At 34.1% G+C, this 16,620-nt stretch overlaps 1 protein-coding gene across 1 annotated transcript; it reads left to right on the forward strand.

The window, feature by feature from the left end:
- Positions 1-1,102: 1,102 nt before the first annotated feature.
- On the forward strand, positions 1,103-7,972 carry SLITRK6 (SLIT and NTRK like family member 6). Its single transcript, XM_072344480.1, has 3 exons — positions 1,103-1,323; positions 1,411-1,599; positions 4,752-7,972. Exon 3 carries the CDS (start codon positions 4,767-4,769, stop codon positions 7,290-7,292), a length of 2,526 nt encoding a protein of 841 aa, XP_072200581.1. The 5' UTR covers positions 1,103-1,323; positions 1,411-1,599; positions 4,752-4,766; the 3' UTR covers positions 7,293-7,972.
- The last annotated feature ends 8,648 nt before the right edge of the window (positions 7,973-16,620 follow it).

Below are 16,620 nucleotides of genomic sequence, written 5' to 3' on the forward strand. Positions count from 1 at the left end.
GGAGGGCTATCCTCACAAAAGGAGGTTACTGGAGCTTGACTGGTATAAGGCCTCTAATAAGCAAACTGTTAAGTAATCAAGACACAATAAGGAAAAATAAAATAAAATAAGATTAAATTAAAAGACATAGAAATTATGTGCTTTACAGGATTAATATGCCCGAGTACCAGATCTGTTGTCACTCACCAAAATGGCCTTGTGGTAGTAGGATGAACAGGAATGTAGCTATTACCGCATATAAAACTTGCTGAAACAGTGTAGGAAGGAGAATAAAACTGTTCCCTTAGATCAATGAAAAATTTTGCTGTAGTCCTACAGGGTCTGATAATCACTTGTTTATGGGCACAAATAAATTAATACTTTACACATAAGACATGCATTTAAGAATGCTGTCACACTGAGAACAGACTGTTTCTTATCAAAGAAATATTTCATGGATTTAGTACAGAATCTCACATGGGTAGGTACTATAACACTGTGCTATAGCATCTGTAAAATAGACAATTGCAATTAACCGAGTTCTCCTCCTGTAGAACAAAGGGGATATTTTAAAATAAGATCTACTGTGTGTGCAATCACTGTGCAAACATAATCACAAATATATACATATATATATATTTCTCAGAAATTAAAGACATTAAACTGTAAATCCTATGAGTTGATTGAACTAAGCTGTACAGTTTCATTTATATTTCTGAATAACCGTGCATTAGATTGTGATAGACATATTTTCCAGAGGACATTGTTTCCCTTGTGGTGTATTTTGTGAAGTGCTTTAGGTGTGGAATGTTTACAGTTTTTAAAGCAAGCATTAACAGATATAAACTAAATGCAAGATTTGTCTCAGAGAACAAATGAGCAGGAGCTGCAGAAGATGATTTACTGTTCCACAAAATCAACAATTAACACTTATCCACAAAATAAGTAGCTGAATTTTACTTTCTGAGGTTTGGTTAGACACAGGAAAAAAAAGGAGGTTTGTGTGTTGCAGGAGGAGGAGCTGATCTGTCTCAAGGTGGAGCTATATGTTATATTAAACGACACTGGCAGATTAAAGCTCTCTGATGGGGAAGGGCTTAAAGGCTGAGTCAAAAGCCAAGAAGTCTCTTTATTTACGCCTACCTCCCAGCCCCCGGCAGTCTGACTGATAACAAACTGAGCTAGCAAGAAAGACTAGAAAGAGCACAGAGAACACAGAAGCAGCTAGGATCTAAAAATCTGACCAGACGAGTGATCCAGTAAAGCTGTGCTTAACATCTTGTTTGTTTACTGCATCCCAGTGCTTGCAAACAGTTAACTGCATGCGGAAAAATCAGCATAGCTGTTAAGTATGCTGTGAATTTTAATCGAGGGAAAAGGAAAACTGCTTACAGGACGGTCTAATGTACACTCTGGATTTTTTCTTTTCAGTTGGACGCTTTGTACTTAGTCTTCTAAACAAGGATTTTGACTTCATGGAGCTGTAGTATCTCCGGAGATTTCAGCAAATAATCTGAGAAGAAAGTGCACATTTTTTCACGGAGAAAAATTACACTGTATTCTCACAGCTGTTCCAATTGTGCATTACTGAGAATTTCAGGGAGTTTCACTGCTGTACAGGTAAGTAAAACATTCCAGTTTGTTATGTAGCTCTGAGTTTAAGAAATTCATTTATCAGTACCAATTAGATTTATTTTTTTCTGCATGACTTTGAATTACATTTAGGTTAAATTATGGTGGTTTATACTCTTATCGCAAACAGTCTTCCAGGTGCATTTATTTATCTTGTTAACAGTATTTCTGAATAGTAGAATATGCTTATTAAGAAAACACTGACCTGATGTCAGTTGAAGGTGGAATGAACAGATGTTACCTTTTGTTTTCTGAAATGCAAAAATTCTTGTAAATACTTTATTTGACTGTGATTCCCTTCAGAATTTAATAAACAGTTCTAAAGGCTTTTAGAAAGTGCCAGTTCCAGGCTGGAGGTTTTGGAATTCCTCAAGATGATTTTTTTTTTTTTTTTTTTAATAGTTGAATTAAAACAAGCAAAAAATAGAACCCCAAGTAAAATTTAAAATAATAGTAAAGCAATTTCAGTGTTCTAAGAGCCTGTTGTTGATTATTACTTGTCAATCATGTGAGTTCTTTGCTGTAAAGTGTTTAATTCTGAAAGTATTCAACATTGCCTTGTAGAGAAGACTGATGTTTTTTGCTTTCAGAATTCAAAATGCAAAAATATATTATGCAGTTAGACAGTGACCTACTGAAAGCAGATTAACTCATCTAAGTTAATAGACAGCCCACTGAGAGTTTCATGAGGAGTTCTTGGATGTTTAGAACAAAACCAAAATTTTAAAAAAGTAAAAATGAAGGAATACTTGTATTACTTCTTTAGAGTGTGTATGTGTATGTGTGTGAGAGAGTTCTATTGATGCTGTTCACAGAAGTATGATGATGATTAAAATGTGACTGTTTTTCAATTGGTAACAAATGTTGTTACTTTCATTTCTAAGAACAAGGCTTTCATTTTAATAAATAAATTTTTAAATGTGTGCTAAAATGCAACAAACTTTTCAGATTTTTGTTTTTTTTTTTTTTATTTGTTTATGTTTCCCCGGGGATTTTTTAAGTACAGCTTGATTTTGGTGCAGATCAAAGCAGGAATTTCTATAGGGGAAAAAAAAATAAAGTGTAGGAAGAGGCTCAGCTAGTCATACAGTCGGTTTGGAGATGACATCTGTGAAAAGAGCCTGTGTTCTTTTACCTTGGGTCAGTGGAAAATACATTGATTAGTATAAATCATAAATAATTTTCTAGCATACTCTGATCCTAGCATTATTCTGCATACCTCAAAATAAAGTTTTGTTATGTTGGATCTTACCCTATTCACTCTGAGAGGAAAAATAAACAAATAAATAAATAAATAGCAACTTAAAAGATTATACATATTAAACATATGCATTTAGAGTTCAAGGGCTATTCTACGAGACAAAACAAATTATTTCCTCTCCTGAAACAAGTATGCATTTAGGGGACACCTTCAAATACCACAAGTTATACTCACTACTTCTAAACTCATACATCTGCTTCCAGTTATCACAGATCTCTAATGGAGAAAACACAGTTCACTTTCCATACATTTGCTGTTGGTGTGGTTGTATATAAAACACTCATATGAGAACACTGAGGTGCTTACATTTGTAAGTCTTTGCATCCTTGAGAAGCTGTGCTGCTACTAAGGTACCATTATTACTAAAAATGGATTGTTGAGAAACAAAATATTTGATCATGCTTTGAGAATGTTCATGCATGTAGTTGAATATATTCTCAGTAAGGGTTCTAATCCTTCAGAAACTAACACTTCAACTGGTTAATTCTGTGGTGATAGTTAATTCTGCAGTGGCATTTTGAAATTCCTGTTATAAGAAGTTACTTTGAAAACTTATAGAACTTTAGTATCTGGATTTCTTAAGAAACTTGCTAAGATCAGTCCTAGAATGAATAAAGAGCCCAAAAACATTGCTCTGTAGTAAATCTTGCATTCCATTTGAAAATTTCACTCCATCTCACATATCAAGAAATATTCATTCATGCTAATTATATAGAAACAGAGAATCTAGACATGAAAAGTGCAGTATAATCTATTTTCAAACAATAACAAACATTTGTTTGACTTAAATGCATAAGTTTTGATCTAGACTTCACAGTTGTACACTAACAATGCATTTCTCAGGTACTGCAAAGTTTCAGATAAGCTTGCTGTTACATCACATAGTTGATGATTCTGCCAATAGATTTTAAGTAGTAAGATGAAGTTAACTCTGCAGATTTCAGAATTATTGTGTTAATTAATATCTATAATAAATGAAAGGAACCTAATGATCAGTTTCCAAATAATCTCTTTGTTACTTGCCCACCTATTTCTTCTGAAATGTGCTGCATTTTATTTTCTCATTTCTTTTTCTCTAATTGCATCCACAAATATGTGTATATTTTATGCAATCATCACAATATTAAAGAGATTAAAATTGCTCTTTTACTAAATACACATGAACTACATTATGCACATTATAAGTTATCTACAGGAAAAACAGCATTTTGTCTACTTCCTTTTTAGCTTGAGTATACAAGGATTACAAAGGAAATAACTTCTAATTTGCATACGTAATACAGAATCAGTGGAGAAGTTCCCTGTTGGAAGGTCTTTTTGTTGATGTTGTGGTTGTTTTTTTTTTTTTCCTACAGCACATTGTTGAATGAAATCTTTTATCTTCTTTTTAGCAGCTGGACAAAATTAAGTTGAGCTTAGAAAGGTACTTTTAAAATCTGCAATGTTAAATGGTGATGTATAGAATGCATCCAAAATATATAAGCCTTGATATAAGTTGCTTGGGGGCAGTAACTTACTATTTCTGTGCACTGGTTAACCATATGTTATATAAGTGGTTTATATGTAGAAAATGCACTTCTGATTATCTTCTACTGAGGTGTATCAGCATGATACAATACTGAAGGACTCTTTGTGAATGTCTGCTGATTCAGTACATTAAACTAAATATTCCTAAATTTTCCTAATCCTTCCTCCACTTGCCACCACCACCTGCCCCCTCCCCCCCCCCCAAAAAAAAAAAAAAAAAAAAAAAAAAAAAAAGAATAAAAGAAAAAAAGAAAGAAACAAAACATATGAAACCACAAAATGCACTAATTGTGAAATCATGACTGTTGCTTTTTCTTTTTCCATGCCTCCCTCCACCCCTTCTTTATTATAGAAACTGCTGAGCAAGATGAAGCTCTGGATTTTTGTGGTATGTTCAATTCTGGTTGCATCTGATCCTTTCCAGTCAGAAACATCTTTTACTAGAGTCAGAGGATCTTGTCAGAGTTTGTGTTCCTGTGAAGAAAAGGATGGCACTATGATTATAAACTGTGAAGAAAGAGGCATCAAGATGGTGTCAGAAATAAACGTCCCACCATCACAGCCTTTCCATCTTAATTTGTTAAACAATGGCCTGACAATGCTACGTGTGAATGATTTTGCTGGCCTTGTTAATGCTATCTCTCTTCATCTTGGATTTAATAATATTGCAGATATTGAGCCTGGGGCTTTTAATGGTCTCCACCTTCTAAAGCAACTTCACATCAATCACAATTCTTTAGAAATACTTAAAGAAGATACATTTGATGGATTAGAAAATTTGGAATTTCTTCAAGCAGACAACAATTTCATCACAGTGATTGAAGCAAGTGCCTTTAGCAAGCTCGGTAGGCTTAAAGTGCTTATTTTGAATGATAATGCTATTGAGTACCTTCCTCCAAACATATTTCGTTTTGTGCCGTTGACTCATTTAGATCTTCGGGGAAACCAGTTACAGACACTACCATATGTTGGCTTTTTAGAACACATAGGTAGAATTCTAGACCTTCAGTTGGAAGATAATAAATGGGCTTGTAACTGTGATCTGCTTCAGCTGAAGACATGGCTGGAAAACATGCCTCCCCAGTCAATAATAGGAGATGTTGTATGCAATAGTCCTCCAGTTATCAAAGGCAGCATACTAAATAGACTGAAAAAAGAATCGCTTTGTCCTGTTCCTACTGCCAATGAACTTGAAGATCCTTCAGGGTCACTGCCCTTGGTTGTAACCACCTCTGTAAGTGACAGTCACCTGTCAACTAATGTCATTCCTATACTGAAAGCTCCTACTAAAGAAGCAAATTTAATGTTTCATACTTCAAAGCCACCTACACAATTTCCAGGAATCTATTGTCCCATTCCCTGTCACTGCACCAGCCATATGCTCTCAGGTGTTCTCATGCACTGTCAGGAGCGAAATATTGAAAGCCTGTCTGATTTAGGACCTCCTCCTACGAATCCTAAAAAACTTATTCTAGCTGGAAACATTATTCAGACATTACTTAAGTCAGATCTTATGGACTATGCTAGTCTGGAAATGCTTCATCTGGGGAACAATCGTATTGAAATCCTTGAGGAAGGGGCTTTCATGAATCTGACTAGACTGCAGAAACTGTATCTCAATGGCAATCATCTTACAAAGCTAAGCCAGAATCTGTTCCTTGGCCTTCAGCACCTTGAATACTTGTACCTTGAATATAATGCCATCAAAGAAGTTTTACCAGGGACATTTAATACAATGCCAAAACTTAAGGTCCTCTACTTAAATAATAACCTGTTGCAGACTTTACCACCCCATATCTTTTCTGGGGTGCCACTTGCCAGATTAAATCTGAAAACAAACCAGTTTTCTCATTTGCCTGTGAGCAATGTCTTGGATGAACTGGATATGTTGGTACAAATTGAACTTGAAGACAACCCCTGGGACTGTACATGCGATTCAGTTGGACTGCAAAAATGGATACAAAAGCTGAGTAAGAGTACAATGATGGGTGACATTTTTTGTAAATCTCCAGGACACTTAGAAAAAAAAGAACTGAAATCCCTCAACAGTGAAGTCTTATGTCCAGATTTAATAAACAGCCCTGCCCTACCAACTCATGCCAGTTTTGTAGTTGTAACAGCTTCTACTACTACTACTAGCAGTGCTGCAGACAGCATCCTGCAATCACTTACAGAAGCTGTCCCACTTTCTGTTCTAATACTAGGACTTCTAATTGTGTTTATAATTATTGTATTTTGTGCAGCAGGAATAGTTGTTCTTGTTCTGCATCGGCGGCGAAGATGTAAAAAGAAACAAGCCAATGAACAAATGAGGGATAGTAGCCCAGTTCACCTTCAGTACAGCATGTATGGGCATAAGACAACACATCACACAATGGAGCGTCCAGCTGCAGCTCTCTATGAACAACGTATGATTACTCCCATGGTTCAGGTCTATCATAGCCCATCCTTCAGCCCAAAGCATACTGAACAACAAGAAGAGGAAAGTGAGAAAGCAACTAATGATTCGAAACATCTCTGCAGAAGTCTCCTGGAAAGAGAGAACAGTTCACCACTTACTGGTTCAAATGTCAAATATACAGCTGCAGATCAATCTGCAGAATTTCTGTCTTTTCAAGATGCCAGCTGCTTGTACAGAAACATTCTTGAAAAAGAGAGGGAACTGCAGCAACTTGGAATCACAGAGTACTTAAGAAAAAATATCGTTCAACTCCAGCCTGAAATGGAAGTACATTATCCTGGAACACAAGAGGAACTGAAGCTAATGGAAACACTAATGTACTCCAGACCAAGAAAGGTTTTTTTAGAACAAACTAAAAATGAGTATTTTGAACTCAAAGCTAATTTGCATGCTGAGCCTGACTACCTAGAAGTCCTGGAACAGCAAACATGAAGTGATAAAACATTGGGCTAGGGCCAAATTTCTGTAATTCCATTTTAAGTTGGAACTGTTGAATATAAAAGTGCCTTGTAATGACATGTCAACAGTCAAAACATAAGCACAGCAGTAATCCTAGCAAAAAATAAACAAAAACAAAACAAACAATAAATAAACAACAAAAAAAACAAAACTCAGGGATCACTGTGGGAAGCCATGGGGTTGTGCATAGACAATATGTCTCAACTCAAACATGAATTGTGTGATTGAACTGTGAGAGGAAGATTGCTTATTGCAATATTCCTTAGCATTTTTTTTAAAGGTGTGTATGACGTTCTCTTTGTGTACCTAACCTATGAAAAAATGTTTGTTATCTGTACTCTCTGGTTTTCCCCTAGCTTAATTAGATTCCTTAAAACAAACACAAAAAGAAAAGCAAACAAGCCCTCACACCTGTGTTTGTAGTTAGATGCTTAGAGTGTATTAAGTATCAGTATGAGCACTGCATACATGACCATTGTCTGCAACCACACCTAACATACTCTTATAATAAATATGAAAGGATTTTAAATATTGTCCTGCTAAGTGTCCATTAAAAGCAAGAAAAGAATGATTTTTGTGTATCTACCCACTGACACAGACTGCATAGATTTGATATTTTTTATGGAACTTCATCATATGCGTTCTTTATCAGTACAAGGAACAAAAAAGAAAAAAATAAATAAAATTAAAAAAAAAATCCACTTTTACCCAACATCTTACAAGAAGAAACATTGCAAGCATTTTGATATTTACCCTATATGATAGCTTTACTTAAGTTTGGACAATCTTTTCTTAAGCTGCTGCTATAAAGCATTGTGTATCACTGGTGTTTCAACTCACAATCATGGGCAATTGGAAAAGCTACTGAGACTCAGCTGTAAATATCTTGCTGTATTTAATAAGTTTGATTTTTATATCTATATATAAAAACAATTTCTGTGCTGGCTTTAAATATCCTTGGAGGAAATTAGTTTGCTGCAACTAGGAACTTCCACGTGCAAAAGCAGGTTCTTTCCCTCACTACCCAAGAGCAACTTCCAAATAGAACAACTGCAACAAAACATATGTGTGAGGAACAGTAATATTATTTAGCTGTTGTTTGTACAAAAATATGTTATATTTTGCAGAATCTAGAAAAAAGTAATGTGTTGTGGAAAAAATACAAAAAAAAAAAAAAAAAAAAAGTAGAACATGTCAGATTTATTTTTGCAATGAATTCTAGCTAGATTTATATATACTATTTATTCTGTATAATTTTGTATTTTATTTTATTTTTTTTTTTCAACTCACTAGAATAGAAACAGCTTATTACTAGCTGCCTTTCAGGAAAATTAAGGAACTGGTCTCTATCAGTGAAAATGAAATAAAGAAATTTTTAAATGTCTTCTTAGAATTCACTTTTCAAAGAATAAGGCAGCAATTTCTGCATGCATAAGTTTAGAATTGTTCAGAAACTGTCAGAAGACAATGCTTTTCATTGTTGTCATGTAGACAGGATCGTCTTGTCTGGAGTGCAGTAAGGTTATTCAGTTTCTATGCATGACTGACATAATGCCAAAACACAAATTCTGACCTTCATATATCTTCCTCTGAGCAAATCTTCTGTAAACTGACTATGCATGAAGAACTTCCATTTTGTTAATTTCTGTTTGTTGACCTAAGGATCAACTGAATTTCCACATGTCTACATTTGAATGCCAGGCTTTACACTGAAGTCTTGATAAAGTCATAGATACATATTCTTTAGTTGATCTCACTGCTGATATATTACCTATATATCCTATATATCACCCATATTACCTATACAAATGTGAGTTCTTCATTTTATGTGCATAGAGGTTTACAGGTTTCCAACATATTTTTTTCCCTATATTATATACACAATCAAATTATCAGTTCTTTCAAATTTGCATAAAGGTAATGTCTTAAATGGTGCTAGTCTATTTTCTGTAACTTGACCATCTGACCACTTGCCTCTATTAACAAATCAATTTCCTTATTAACATTTTTGAGAAGTCATCACTTTACTATTGAAACAAACTCCTTGGTTTCAGGAATAAAAATGCTATTTATTAGAAAATAATAATTTTTCTTCTTTCTATAAATGAGAATTATATAGTTTAGAATCCTCTGTATTCATAAGAATTAGGAAGAGTAAATCTGGTTACAATTTATATGGTTTTTTGGTATCTTTGTTTAAGACAAGGGTAATGCGGAGTACTGCTTGTGGAGGTAAGAATAAGACAATGCTGGAAAATGCAACTACATTAAATTTACATTAACTGAAGTATCTAGTGTTATTTTAGCTGTCCTTGCACTTAAGTCATGTGACTGGACTTCATAGACCTGTCACAGATTCTATGGAAACCCAAACCTTGTTCTCCAGGAGAGACCAGATTTCAATTGGGATTGCGTAGAACATTAAAGTGACACTAGTTTTCTACATTTCAGCAGTTAAATTCCACTCAGAAAATAAGAAAAGACTTCATTCAATGGGAATTGCACTAATAACTGATTGAATATTGAATCTGCCCCTCAAATGTTATTTTCTAAATTCTCAGGGATTTAAAATTTGTGCAGAGAGAAAAATAACAAATATTTATATGGTACATCATAAGCTTTAGTACTTAAGTATTTTGGTGTCTTTCATTTCAGTAATAATTTCTATTAGCAAAAATGAGTGTAAAATTAATACACTGTAATTGGCAAGATGCAGGGAAATGATAATTCAGGCCCTCAGGCCTGATTAAAGAGAAATAGTTTCAGACTAAAGACAATTGCCACATGCACAGATGTCACTTTGCTTAGCTATCAACTGAAAATTGGCAGAATGCTGAAGACAACTGTGTGACAAAACATTCTTCTTCATTGCCATCTCAAGGCATCAGAAAAAAAGAATGAGCTAAATTCATGTCAAAGCAACTCAGTTACAAATCTGTATCAGAGCATCACTCAGAACAAATGAATAGAGCTTTAGCTATTAGCTTTCCCTCAGATGGGAGATTCACACCATTCATTATATCAGGGTGACTGTACTCTGTGGTAGTCTGTAAAACTGCAAGAAGTTTTGTAATATCCAGGAATCACAAAAATATTTCACATCATCCATTTTCCTATCATCTGATCCTACTGGACTATCATGTATTAAATGTTGTATGATGAGGTGAGAGCAGGTCTGTCTGTTTTCTTTCCTCATATTAACATTCTAAGATTATTTTTTTTTTCCAGCTGTGAGGAAAATGGATATTGCCATGACAAAATGGGATAAGAATTTGTCTTCATATGATTATTCTTCAGCTGAGGAATATCAATATTAGCTAACACAAATAAAATCAAAAAACAAAGAATGTATTATATTTGAATGGGAAAAGAATGAAATATCTATTTGTAAAGGTTCCTTGGAATATGTTCATTATAGTAATTTAAACAGTTACCTAATATTGTTACTGTTGTTTATGGAAACCTGGAAGATTCATTCAGATTTTATTTATTTATTAAAGCCATGTTCTGATATATATATGTCAGATTTTTTTATTTTTTTTTTTTTCCCAATGGCAGATACAATAAAGTGGTTTCATACCTTTCACTTAGCTAGAATAACAGAGGCTGGAAGAAAAGCTAGAAGCTTGACAGTGCAGCAAAGTGAATCATTTTTTCTCCTGTCAGCATGATCGTTAAACTGTGTGCACGAATTGCACGAATAGTGCTTTATCAAGCACACTATTGTACTTGAGAGGTATGTTATTGTTGCTAGGGTACTTCAGCAACAACAACAACAAAACCCAGAAGCATATATTTACTCTTACTTATCTTGGCTTTATCTACTTAAACTCATAAACATCAAATGCATTTCCTTTTATTTCCACTTTTTTTTTTTTTTTTTTTTTCTCATAAGCTTTTAGTATTGATACTGAATATATTACCTACAGTCATGTCTTTTCAAGCTTCTGAGCTGAAAAAAAAAACAACACTCACACAAAATAAATCAGAAAACTGAATTTGCATGTAAAGTAGTGCATCTACCTCTTCAGTATTTTTACATCTACTTCTCCATTAAAATGATGTACCTTCTCTAACCAAATTCTAATATGAAAATGAATCTGTACTTTTTGTCTATGATGTGTCAAAGCTATAGGATTTAAATGTGAGCTTTCTTCACCTGCAGTCGTTTCTCTATTTGGAACCCGAGGACTGGGTTCTGTCCCCTCTCTTCATGACAAAAAAGTTCCCAGTAAAACCTCTAATAGCAGCCCTTTGTATAATGTGCTGTTTATATACACAGAGATTGCTAATTGCATAGTATTCTAAACTAAGAAGTTATGTATGACTGAAAGAGCAGTCTATCTTATCAAGATCCTGGTATATGAATATAAAATGTATATTTACTGCAACAAAAATATTATTCCAGAGCATTTAGATTTAGAGGCAAGTGAAATTAATTCAAAAGATCAGCTGATACCTGTGCTGAAGACAGCATACTTCTATACTTCTATTCCCTTGTAATGCCCCAGTACAGAATACCTCCACTTCCATCATGGACAAATACTACTCAGCCACAGATTTTTTTTTCAATTTTGCTTTGGCAGTAAAATTGAAACCTACTCCTTGGGGAGGTTTTAAATGTGTTCATTGCCTTCAGTGTTCAGTTCCTCTCTCACTTGATGTTAAGTGCATCCTACTGGATTTGGGATAGGGAAGACCAATCTATTACAGGGCTTGTATGATAAGTCAAAAGATTTGTCCCTTTTTGATTTTCCAAAGTTTATGAAATTCTTGAACTTGTTCCAGGTATTGCTATAATTTTTTTAAAATTATTTTTATTTTTTATTTTATTTTTTTAAACTTTAAACATAAATGAGCTGTAGGTGGAGACAATATAAGGAACTTACTTGCCATACTGAAAGGATATAGCATGGCATTTTCTTTCCTGCACATCTCCTAGCAGTCAGCTTTTGCTTTTTGACACAACAGTATAAATTCTTAAGAGACACAGTCTAATGGGAAGCAGCTAACCTCAAGAAAAAAGTAAAACACCAGATGGTGCTCAACTCTATGAGAGCAAGATGTGATTAATTTTTTTTTGTTGTTGTTGTTTCTGTTTTTCAATCAACTTCAACAAGATGGTGTACATATGTTCCTCTTATTACTACTACAAGGACTTCTATAACGTTTAGTTCATGCTATGGAATGATGGCATAGAGAAAAGAAACAGTGACCTAATTTTATATATCAAAGAGTAGTGTTACTATTATAATTTCAGCTGTTTACTTCTCATTTTGAGACAAATTATTTTAGGAAATATGATTTTAAAAAATCTTGCCATTGTAATTAATTACCTAAAAAACTGCAGTTTATAAAAGCAGAAATCTGTTCTAGGGAACATTATCATGAGCTTGTTGCTCTTTTTATAAATAAACTGTAACATTTTTATTTTTTTTTTAGCTCATAAAGCTATTATTCTTAGTCAACAATAAGAGCCTTATGAGCATTTTTGTACTTTTTAATTAAAAGCCAATATAACACCTTTATTATTATGCATATTTGGGTTAAGTACATATTAGAAATGCTTATACTAAGACACAATAAAAAGGCCAGTACCACAGAAAATAATCTAATGCCCTTCTCCTCTTTCTCTGTGTAGAAGCAACACAGTGTGCTGTTCAAAAAATGTCCATTTCCTGGGTAAGAAGAAAAAGATACATTATTTTTATCTTAGTTATATTTACTTTTGGAGATGTGCAATATTTTGAATTACTGTCCATGTGGTGCAGTGTGATTCTTATATTATGAGCTTACAAATATTTAACAAGTTCATATTTAGAACAATGAAATGCACATATTTATTAACACAAAGATGCAACTAGAAGGCTATGTAGACATGTCCTATTGTAAATAGAAGGTATTTTCACTTTTAAGAAGATATTGTGTGTCAAATATCGTTTGAATATATCTTCAAAATGGGATCTCAAAGATCCTCTTACATCTTTAAGAAACATGTTAAATGTAAGACTCAGGCTGTCAGTGATGAGCTTATTCATGGTTATCCAGACAGTTTGGATGTTTGGATATTTGAAGGTCACTGAAAAACTTTGAAGACGACATGCTGAAGAGCAAGACTAACATTAAATGTTTAGATGGTTCTTTTCATCACACCCAATTCAATGTTCCATAGAATTAAATCATGATTTAAGGATAAATATAAAATATTAATAAATCAGAAATGTAGCATTTAGTTGCCACTGTTCACAAATGGTAAATGATTCCATTGGATACCATGGAATTAAGATTAAAATAGAGAGACTTTCACCGTCTCGTATTATGTAAGTGTCTTTAAGTGTCTTATAACCTCAGAAAACAAGATGGATGAGAGGGGATTGTTGTGTATTGATCACTCATGCATACAGATTTTCTGAAGGCAAATGCTGGGGAGGACAGCTAACTGCTGCCATACATGATATTATGAAGGCTGAATCACATTTAATAGATTGTAAGATAATTATGTGTTGTAGATTTAAAACTGTCACTGCTCTAAGCTCTGAAGTGTCATCTGATGTCAACAGGACTTCTTGCAGTCTCAGATTCCATGAATTTTTTTTAGTCATAAAAACCTCCACTGAAAAAACAAACAAACAAACAAACAAACAAAAACAGAAACTTTATTATTTTCCTAAAGACAGTCCTGTAAAAAATGTTATTCCATGATGGACTATACAGAGAATTAAATATCATTACTTGAAATCATTTAGTCATCTTCCCTTATAGATCTTTTTTTGTAGAGATTTTTTTTTTTTTTTTTTTTTTTTTTTTTTTTCCTTTTCTGATATTTGGGTTGAAACAGTACCCATACGTTTTTTGTTGTTATTGTTGTTGCCCTTTCTTGGAACTTCCTCATAGAATTGAGACCAAAGATTCACTGCAGTATTATCTATGTATAACTGTGCTTTAGCTAAATTATGTTCCTTAGCTTGTTGAAGTACTTTTTGCTTGAAAAAGAAAAACTTTTTTTTTTTTTTTTTTTTTTTTAAGATACTATAAATATTGTCTTGAACTATTGTCATGATTTTATGCACCAGGTAGTGATGCAGTCTCTCTTCTGGATTTCCCAAAGCAGAAGTAGTGATGGCTAATGTTCTAATAAATTTGCTAGCTTATATTAATTTTCTTTTGTTTGTTTTCTCTTTTAGGGTAAAAACCACTCAATACAAATGAATAAAACAATGGGGGAAAAATAGTAGGAACTACAGCAATAGGTAGTGGGAAATTTCAATCAGTGTAGAGCTTGAGAGCTTGATGGAAAGAATGTTTTTTAAATAAAATTTAAAATTTTATACAGGAAGACTTTTTTTTTTTTTTTTTTTTTTTTCCCCAAAAGTTACATTTATTGTATTTTTCTATCAATAATGAAATACTTCAGTAAGTCAAACTGTTCTGCTCTGATTCATTTTGAAATTATCCAATTGTAATCTTTCATAAAACCCCATAGAAATTGTAGGAGATGAGCATATGATATATTTCAGTTAAAAACCTTTAATTACTGAACAGCACTTTTCATTGTATTTTTATACTTTCCCACCTAGCTTGACTGCTAGAAGGCCTGACCACACAAAATAGGAGTTTGAAATATATAGACTGAGAGATGGCAAAATATTATAGAAATCCTACATTAGTTTCATTGGTTGTATCAGCCAAAATTTTATTAAGAAAAAGGAAAAGGATAATTTACACCGGAATTATACTTACATTTATTTCAGACTACTAGTGTAACTATGTGAAATGCAGTAACCTATTTCCATTGTATAAGAGGATTATAATTTCTCATGAACTCATTAGAATGCAAATTACATAGACTGGATGGCAGACTCTTAGAGACTGCCAGGACTATGAGCCCTGCACTAGTTGTTCTTGTATTAGTATCAGATGATGCCTCTGAAATGAAACAAAGACATGAAGCGGAGGAATTGCAATATGTATTAATGTTTACAACGTATGTGCATAACATGCTTATAAGTAAAAGAGCTAGGCCTGGATTCCCGCAGTCTCAAACAACTTTTAGTTGTGGATCAAAATATTTCACAGCAATTATTTTCTAACTAGATTACAGAAGGTGTTCTAAGTCTAAGAGAAAGAAATATGGTAACTTTTGAGAAGTGTCTATCTTTTAATTTGGAATTTGTAGTTAGCGTCTTCATGAAGAGGTGGTCTACCCAATATTTGAAAGAGTGTATAAACAAGAGGGTCTGATTGTGATTAGGGAGGAATTGCTTTAAACTAGTAGAAGGGAAATTTAGATTAGATATTAGGAGAAAATTATTTACTCAGAGAGTTGTGAGGCAGGTTGCCCAGAAAAGCAGTGGTTGTCCCACCCCCTGGAGGTATTCAAGGTCAGGTGCTCTGGGCAACCTGATCTAGTGGGACACAACCCTGCCCTAAGAAAGGGGATCTGAAATAGTTTAAGGTCCTTTCCAACTCAAACCTTTCTATGATTCTATAATTTCTTAAGTTGTACTGTGTGTGTGAGTCTGTGAATGCCACAGTTCCTATAGCGACAGCAAGCAGGCCTCATCCACAAACTCCCCCTGCTCAGGTGGCCTGCAATATACCCTGACCACCAGATATCCTTTATTGATCTGGTCCCTAATTTTCACCCACAGGCTCTCAATCTGATTGTCATTGTTTCTCAGAGGCAGCTCTTCACACTCCATCCATCTCTTAATGTAGATGGCAACTCTCCCTTCCCTCCTTCTCTGTCTATTTCTTCTGAAAAACTTGTAGCCCCTGACTTGTAGACCCTGCTTCAGTAATTCTCATGCCTTTTTCTGCCAAATCTAGCTTAAAGCCCTGCTAATAAACCCAGCCAGCTTGCTTCCCATAACAGTTTTACCCCACATGCTCAGTTGCATTCCATCTGATGTTCACATACTTCTTAAAGGCCTGTCCAAAATCATAGAATTCAAAGCCTTGATCACAACACCATCCATACAGACAGTCATTTATCTGATCTGTTCTTCTTTCTGGGTCCCAGCTGCCAACTGGAAGGACAGAGAAGAACACTACTAATGCTCCCAATCCCTTCACTGTATTTCCAAGGAATTCAAAGTTTCTTACTGTTCTTCAGTTTCCTTGTTTCATCTTCTCATGACCCAACTTGAAAGAGAACAAGTGGATATTAGTCTTCCTGTTTTATCAGAGACGGTAACGTCTTCATTATATCTCTAACGAATGCCCCTAACAGACAGCAAACCTCAGTGGAGAGGTTATCTGGGCAGCAAACTGGGACCTCTGTGACCCTTAGAGATGAGTC

This window comes from Excalfactoria chinensis, chromosome 1, assembly GCF_039878825.1.
Source record: "Excalfactoria chinensis isolate bCotChi1 chromosome 1, bCotChi1.hap2, whole genome shotgun sequence".
Lineage (NCBI taxonomy): Eukaryota > Metazoa > Chordata > Aves > Galliformes > Phasianidae > Excalfactoria > Excalfactoria chinensis.